Here is an 8,273-nt window from a genome sequence, read left to right as displayed (position 1 = left end):
AAGGTTGGGGGAAGATATGAAGTCAAAATCATTTGAAGGGATGTGGCAAGATTGAGGTTTTTTTCAGGATATGGTTGAAAAAGTCATCTCAGAGAGAGACTGAAAGTAAAAAGAGCTTTAAAGTGGTGGGAAAATTAGTTCTAAAGGTTCTTTTACCATTTACATTTTAAAGGTGTGGCCCAATTCAATCAAAACTGTAGCTGACAGTCCAGAGAGGAACAATAGCACGAGCTCTGATGTGGTCAAGAGCTTGTTCCAACTAAAGAAAATTAAAACAAACGAGCCAGGAAAACCGCAAACTGTTACCCAAATACTGAGATGGACAAGATAAACTATATTATTCCCTTCTTCAGAAACAGTCGTAAAATATATACTGGTAAATATTTAAAACTTACCATTCATGATTGTCAGTGGAAACCTGAAAAAAGAAACATGGGAAAAAAAAGAGAGAAGGGTTAAGTTTTCCACTGTTTTTACTGTAGAGTGAAAACAAACCGGTCAACACCTCTTTCCTGCTTTGTTAGACATGTTGACACACTTCACCCCCCAGCTCAGTTTCTCTTTCTAAACTAAACTTTTATGACCTTTGAATTGAAATTCAAACTTCTTCACCCTCACAGACCCTCAACACGTCAGTGTTTTCAGCCCAGAATCCTCCAAACCACAAAGAGAGCGGTTTAAAGATAAAGTTTAGAATGTCAACTGACTCCACCAGGTTTCATTGTTCATCAGCTGCTGTGCGCGGAGCTTACCTGGGCGCAGCCGCCGCGCGCGACACCAAACCGGACTTCTCTTCACTTTTTAACCCCTCACGAGGAAAGCTGCGGAGTGGAAACCAAACACAGCTTTCCGTCGTTTCCCTAAAAGGTAAACGTGGCTCCGGGAAAGCGTCTGTGAGTGCGTGCGCGCCGCGGAGACTGCGGTTTGGACACTTTTCTTTCCTCTGCGCACTCGTGAGTCCGGCAGCGCGGCGCACGCTCTCTATTTCCGCCCCTCCCTTTCCGAGGCCCAGCTCGTCTATGAGCGAGATGGATCACTGCAGCTGGATATTTTTGACAGAAATATAGACAAAAACAATAACTTTTCGATGTCCAGCGATTAATCAAATAAAAAAGACTAAATATAATAACAGTTTTATTAAAAAATAAAGGCAATATATTATGCTAAACTTTCGGAAAGCTTGAGCAAATAATATGTTGAGAAGTTGTGAGTGTGTCAGTGGTCCTCAGGGGGAATTCTGAATACATATCTGAATGTTTACTCATATTCTTTTCATTTAATTCTATCAGAAATGTGAAGCTAAAAAAAAGGAAAAATCTTTTCTCTTTTTGCGGACAAAGAATAATAATAGTCAGAACTGTGATTTCAATCTTAGAACTTTGACAAAACTGAATTCAAAAGAGAAAATTTGGAGAAAAATCTGGAGACTTCTGGAGGAATCAGTAAAAATCCCAAGAGAATGCCAAAATTCTGATTAAAAAAATCCTGAATGTAATCTTTAAGCTCTGTGAAAAACTTCTTTAATAAAAAATGTCAGCATGAAGTCATAAATCGAAGGGAATAAAACAGATTCATGGCATCTATTCGAGTATTTGGGAAAAAGAACTGAGAAAAAGGGTCAGGAATCTGAGAAAGAAGCAAAATATGTATGAAAAAATATATAATTACACCTCATAAATACAAAACCATTTCCAACACAAGTGAATTTACATATAAGAGCCTCAACCAAGCATGTTTTATAGGTATTTTTGGTATCAAAAGACACTCAGTCACACTGTCACCTACAGAAAAATGAGGTCTGAACCTAACCTGCAGTTGTTTGTAGTGTGAGGACGCTCAGGGGGAACATGCAAACTCTTGATATGAAAATTGATACGAGGTGTGGCCCAGTAAACAGCCTCATTACAGCTTTATCAGAAATGCAATTTAAGGATCATATATTCTTTTTTCAATCTATCTTTACTCTTTACTCAGTTGTGTGAACATGTGCGTGTTTGTGTGTGTGTGTGTGTGTGTGTGTGTGTGTGTGTGTGAGAGAGAGAGAGAGAGAGAGAGAGAGACTGTCTGTCTCTCTGTATTTGTCCTCTGATCTGTTCAGGCTGTACACTCATGACCCAGTGGGATCAGTTCCAGCACTCTGTGTGGAATAAAGAAGATGAATGGGATAAGATCACAATATTGAACTCTATTGATCCCCTTTTGACAGCAAGCAGAAAGAGTATCTTCTCACGCCGCTGTGGATTAACCCGCTATATGTGTGTGAATGTCGTCATTAAAAAGTTTTCCGGAGCCTGCTTTCTTTTCTCGTTTGATCAGCAGTTTCACCCATATTACACTTCTCACAGTGTGTTGAACTTTGAAAGTGGGATTCCCCTGTCGTCTCTCCGTTTACCAAAATACTCACAAGTTCAGTGAAAGAAGTGAAAGATGCTGAGATCAGTAAACACATTTCAGGAAGCTCTCATCTCTTCCTGCACATTAAGGAATTGCTCCAGCTTGCTCCCACAGACTCGTTACACCACTTTGATCATTTCCACATCTTTTGGGATCTCATAGAAATGAGAGATGCTTAAATGAGAACACAGAATCTGCTATATCTTTACATTTAAAGGATATTTTGAAAACTCTGAAGTTGGACTGTTTTGCCACTGTTGGTTTCTTGAATAATTTGAAGAAGAAGAAGATAGCATGGAGTTTATTGCAGCTCAGTCGGAGGTCTGAGTTTTTTTAATTTGGTGGTCAGGCAGCAGCAACTTCCACATTTTACATTTTACATTATTATCACCACTTGTTCATCTTGTCCCTTGAATGTCCGTCCTTTACTGCAGTGTAGCAGTCAGAATCCAGCATTGGGGCTTTTCTGTGTGGAGTCTGCATGTTCTTCCTGCTCCTATGTGCTTCGAGATAATTAATTACTTTGCGTCACTGCTTGAATTTGTTGAGATGTCACCAGGAATCACCTCTATAAATCACCTTTATAAAACCTTTGAAGAGCACTGAAATTCAGTCTGAGTGAGAGCTCTGTCTCTTTTTACCCATCATCCTGAACTTTTAATGGCAGAGAGTCAAATGACACAGTTTTAAATTAACGTTTTAAAAATTTTATTGTGTCCAAATTTTCGAATACATTTACTTTAACTGTGCAAATTTATTAAGAGGCTTTAAAATTAACAGACTACTGATGTTCAGCGTGATTTCCTGATTCTCTCATAAACAATCAAACTTACCAACATTTAATTCAATACTCAAGTCTTACTGCTAAAAGAAGGTTTTCTATATATATATAAAAAAAGCCCACACCATTTAAAAAGAACTAAGGATTTTTCATCAAAGCTTTCTTCTGTAGTTTCTTCTGGATCAGGGCAACATGAGAGTAGTATTTAGCTTACTTCCTATCAAAATTGAGACCACAGTACATTGCATCTATCAGTAGTTCCAACAATGTAAACCAGTGTTCACATTATACATGCTGTATAATGTCAATCGACTTGCTAAACTATACAGTAGCTTTCAGAATAATCGAGATAAGGAGAGGCTGTTACAAAAGTATTACACAGCATCACCAAAATATGTTCTATTCCGCACATAAAGTTGATTTCAATAAAATGTGAAGTAGGACAACTAAGAGCAATAGGACGTGGGTCGTGAGTCCACAGTGACAGAGAGGCTGTCTCCACATTTTTTCCCTCTCCTGCAGCTGTTGACGTCAGTCTCCTCTGTGCTGTTCTGTTGGAACATTCAGAGATTTCAGGGAAAGTCAGACAAAGAAGCAACAGGCCGACAAAACACAGACAAAATCAATCAATCGGTACTAAACTTTGGTCAACGCAAACCTTTTGTGATGATGTGAAATTTTTAGACATCTGTGCTTTTTGAGTCCACCTCAGAAGTGTCCTGCAAGAAAAGAGACATGAGGATGAGGGAGGATGAGTTTGAGTCACAGGTTTCACCACACTCCACACCTTTTCTCACACCAAGCAGAGGATTCTGCTTGAAGGCTGCATGTTTCCTAATGTTTTCACCTCGCAGGATATTGTTGTCGACAGCTGGTAGGATCCAGGAAGCACAACTCTCATTGTGTTCATGTATAAAGTGAAAATGTCTCAGAAACCGGAACCCGAAAAAGCCGGCAGCTGCTTCACTCAGCTGTGTGAGAATCAAATGACAAACCTTGTGAGGAGGACTGGAGTCTTTGTCGTCAGAGCTGAGCACAGAGACGTCACCGTTCCCCTGCCTGCTCGGCTTCGTCAGATCAGGGCTCTCCGGATCGTCGCCGTCCTCCTCCTCCTCCTCGATGTGCAGCGGGCCGTTGTCTGCGCCAGACAGATTCAAGCTCTCCGAATCACAGGAGTTGTTCAGTTCAGAGCTGCTGTCACTCGGAGGGGCTTTTTTGCTTCCTTCTTGAGAGCCAGGTTCTGCAGGAGGCTCTTTCAAGGCCTCGTCCTTTTCAGTCTGACTGCTGTCTTCCTCGGGCTTGTCTCCTGACGTCTCGGCCGAGGCGCCTTCCTGCTGAGCAGAGCTCTCGATCTCGCTCTGGCTCGGTTCGGCCTCCACGTCCCTGGACTCGGGAATCAGGTTTTCGATAGGTACTGACTGCGAGGAGCCGGAGAAGCTGCCGCTCTCTCTGGACAGAGTGCTGTGGCGGGGTTTGTCCGGGGATCTGAAGCTGGACCGCAGAGTGGGTCTCGGGCTGTAGTTCCAGTGGAAATCAGAGAAACTGGCTTTCCAAGCTTTAGGCGACATCAAAGACCTTCTCTTCAGGGATCCGTACCTAAAATTCCCCAAAAAAACAGACTGATTAAGGCTCATTAAAAAGGCAGGCTGAAAGCTTGTATTTGACCACAGCTGTGGAGCTGCTGTGACCTTCAATTGAAAAATAAAAGCCACTACTTGGAAAAATACTCTTGTGATACTTTTAATTGCCTCTTTTTACAAGGATATATTGTGCATATAATTAGACATAACTGGCTGTGTTGTGATGCATTGAGAAAGAGTCAGTCTAATAACCTAAACGCTCATTAAGAGGAAGATGCTCTATGAACTGGATGTTACATGTTTATTAACTAACATCGAAAAGGAGTGATAAAATGCATTAGATCGGCTGCCAACGTGCAGACAGCCGCTCGGAAGAAATGTGAGGTAACATTGATTTAAAGGTGCGAATGCAGCTCAGCTGCTGTGGATTCAGCTGACGTTAATGTTACTTAAAGACATTTTCACTGTCAGCAGTTCATAATTAATGAGGCACTCCTCCAGTTTGAGGGAGTTTAGTGAAACAGTGTGTAAAAATGAAAAATTTCAGCCAAAACTAATGTTTATTTATGGCTGCTAATGGTGCACAGGGACTGTAAATACAGTGATCCTGACAGATACTGCAGGAAATTGTTAAAGATGCTTTTGAAGGCGGGTGAAGTTGTTTCAGAATGAGGTCCAGTTTACACAACAGCTTTGTTTTTTCTGTGTTCATTTCAGAAAAGACTCATTAGCTGGTGCTGCGTTCTGTTTGGTAACATGACAACATATTCTCCGAGACGGTTCAACATTCGTAGTTTGTGCTGGAGCTAAACGAATGGATTCCACGGTTTTACACATGAACACGGCCTAAATTGGGGAGCTACTGCGTTTAAAGACAACAGCATTGCAGCTCTTCCTTAAGTTTCCTTGAGTTAATAAAATGTTTGTTTTACTTCAATAATATATGGGGAGAGAAGACGAGCCAGAGGAGGACAGTTTACAGCGTTTGATGATCTGTGAAGTTTGTTGAAGCTTCGGTTTTTGAAAGTGTTTCCCCTGAACTGCCAATTGACTTCAAACCTTGAAGATAAAAGCAAAGAAAACAAGCCTCACCGTTGCAGTCCCCTCACAGCAAACACTTTGTCGGGATGCTGAGCCTGCAGCTCTTTGATCACATTCTGCAGATCGAGATTGAACTGAAGGAGGAGAAGAAGCGTGGTCAGACAACCGCTTTGCAGCCGCCGACGGACTGACGTGGCAGGAAGAACATACCGTGCTCATCTCCTTGTAGAAGATGTCCCGTAGGTTTGACATGGCAGAAAAGACAGACACGTAGCATCCAATACGGCTGTGAGAGAAAACCGGGCGCATTATGTACACAGATCAGGAAATCCATGCATATATTAGAGTGATAATATGATAATATAATATTAAACCTCTCATAGAGAACAGGAAGTTCTTCTTTCAGCTCGGTGTTGATCCCTTCATAGACACTTTTGGCATTGTTCTCCTCTTCCTTTGCCTACAAAGCGATTAAAAATGAACACATTCGTGTGGAATTGCGCCATGAAAATGAGAGTATGTGACTTTATTGATCTTTAATGAATAATTGCCTTTTGTATCTTGATGTCGTCCCTCTTTTTTGCGGCCTGCAGAGCCTCCAGGTGGTGGCGGGAAGAGTCATAGTCAACAAGTTTTCTTCCCCTCTTGGCAATTTTATCCTGCAGATTGAAAATAAATTCACCATGCATGCATTTAATTCACATGTTGGTGTCTGCTGAACTGTGTGTATGTGTGTTTGTGTGTGTATTTACTCATACTTGCTCCCTCTTTGCTTACCTTGATGTCTGGGAATTGGGCCACGTAGGACTCCATGGTGCGTACGGCCTGGTCTAATAGCTTCACCTCGTAGTCATTCCACAGAAGGTCCTCCCCCTTCATTAAAATCACACATATTTCATCAATTATTCAGAGAGAGGGTGGGAAAAAAATTAGAGGTTATGGTTCCCTGATGATGGCTACATTTAGCTGATTCTGCATTTGCAAAATCCTAACTTTACCACCACTGACCTCTACTATAGCCCCTAAATCCTCCTCTCCCATCCAGTTGCTCTCATAAACATCAAACAGAGACTGGAAAAGGCGTCTTGAAGCTTCACGCATGTCTGTTGAAAAGCAGAATCAACACAATCATGCCTGCAGAGGGCACAAATGAACTGCTTTCTGCAGAAGCAGCAGCAGCAGCAGCACTCTCACCTCTCACTGCATTGATGTAGCCCCTCAGGTCCTTATAGATCCGGTTCCCGTCAGACTGCAGATACATAGGAGGCTTGTATCAGTGCCTGTCTTTAACTGTAATAATTTGATATATTTGAGTCTGTGATTACAATCCAAACACACAGTGTCTCTGTGGAGATTGCATGTTCTAACTGTGCATGTGTGATGTATGTATGTATGGATGGATGGATGTTTGATAGTAACGCCACACATATTTCTGTGAAACGGCGACGCTGTACATACACTCTGGTCATTGAATTGTTGGAGACATTGTTCAAACTGATCGTCTCTGGTCTCTGCAGTCTTGCCCAGCTTTTGCAACACCTGCAAAACAAAACAAAACAAAACACACACAGAAGAGAGAAGCTCTTAAGCCAACAGTAGTTGAATAATAATCATTGCATTTATCCTCTTCTTGTTTGGGAAACATGAAAAAACAGCAGATGTACCTTTTCTTTGCTCCTGCTCAGCTGCCGCTGGACTTTCTTAGCAAAGTCACTGGAGTTTCCTTTGGGACTGTCAGACATGTTTGGTATTATCCGTCTTTGTTCCTGAGATGAAACACAAGACAGATGTGATAATTAAATCCCTTGCCTTTGTAATGCAGTTTGTGTTTGTTGTAGCCGTGCAGAATGTACGGATCAATATTCACAAGATATAAATCTCAAATCTTTTGAACCAAAGGTGCTCGGTCTCCATTGAATATTCTGTTTATGTTGTACAACATTACTGAATATTTATGACTAAAGTTTTGAGAAAAGTTTGATTGTTACTGCTGATGGAAATACATCTGTTTAGATTAACTGCTCACGATGGCTCACTTGAATGTGTTTCTTGGGGTTTTCTGTGAAATGCAGAGTAACCTGTACAGTCGATCCTAACTAACTATCAGCAAGGGAACCTGGACAGGCGGCCAGACCATCACGTTGTGAACATACGGAGACAGACAACCACACACACTGACATTCACACATCAGGGGAAATTTTGGGCCACCAATGAACCTAAACATGAATGTTTTTGGACTGTGAGAGGAAACTGGAGTACATACAGAGAGAACATGCAAACTCCGCATAAAAAAAGGCCTTATTGGTATTTGAACACGACTTCTGCCTGTGAGGCATGCCAACCACTGCCATACCAAGAAGGCCATACTCTACACATTTAAAATCAGACTTGCAATACAGTGAGGGGATTTTCACAAAAATATGATTAAATTGATTATTCGACTCAAAACACAAAGAATAATAAATAATTTAACCTG

At 41.4% G+C, this 8,273-nt stretch overlaps 1 protein-coding gene across 1 annotated transcript; it reads right to left on the bottom strand.

Moving 5' to 3' along the window:
- Positions 1–3,855: 3,855 nt before the first annotated feature.
- Positions 3,856–7,538, bottom strand: bin2a (bridging integrator 2a). The gene is made up of 11 exons (XM_030117791.1): positions 7,461–7,538; positions 7,255–7,335; positions 6,991–7,045; positions 6,805–6,899; positions 6,574–6,669; positions 6,348–6,455; positions 6,171–6,256; positions 6,007–6,082; positions 5,848–5,930; positions 4,171–4,771; positions 3,856–3,894 (listed from the first exon to the last, which is right to left on the bottom strand). The coding sequence occupies exons 1-11, from the start codon at positions 7,536–7,538 to the stop codon at positions 3,856–3,858; spliced, it is 1,398 nt and encodes a 465-aa protein (XP_029973651.1).
- Positions 7,539–8,273: the final 735 nt, after the last annotated feature.

Source organism: Salarias fasciatus, chromosome 20 (genome assembly GCF_902148845.1).
Source record: "Salarias fasciatus chromosome 20, fSalaFa1.1, whole genome shotgun sequence".
Lineage (NCBI taxonomy): Eukaryota > Metazoa > Chordata > Actinopteri > Blenniiformes > Blenniidae > Salarias > Salarias fasciatus.
This window is presented reverse-complemented; position numbering and strand designations above follow the sequence as displayed.

Excerpts from the sequence above, each read along its gene's own strand:
- bin2a (XM_030117791.1), bottom strand. The coding sequence starts at position 7,538 with ATGTCTGACAGTCCCAAAGGAAACTCCAGTGACTTTGCTAAGAAAGTC. Across the intron at positions 6,083-6,170 it reads CTTCCTGTTCTCTATGAGAG|CCGTATTGGATGCTACGTGT; the intron begins GTTTAATATTAT and ends TTTCTCTCACAG. Across the intron at positions 4,772-5,847 it reads GCTGTGAGGGGACTGCAACG|GTACGGATCCCTGAAGAGAA; the intron begins GTGAGGCTTGTT and ends GGGGAATTTTAG.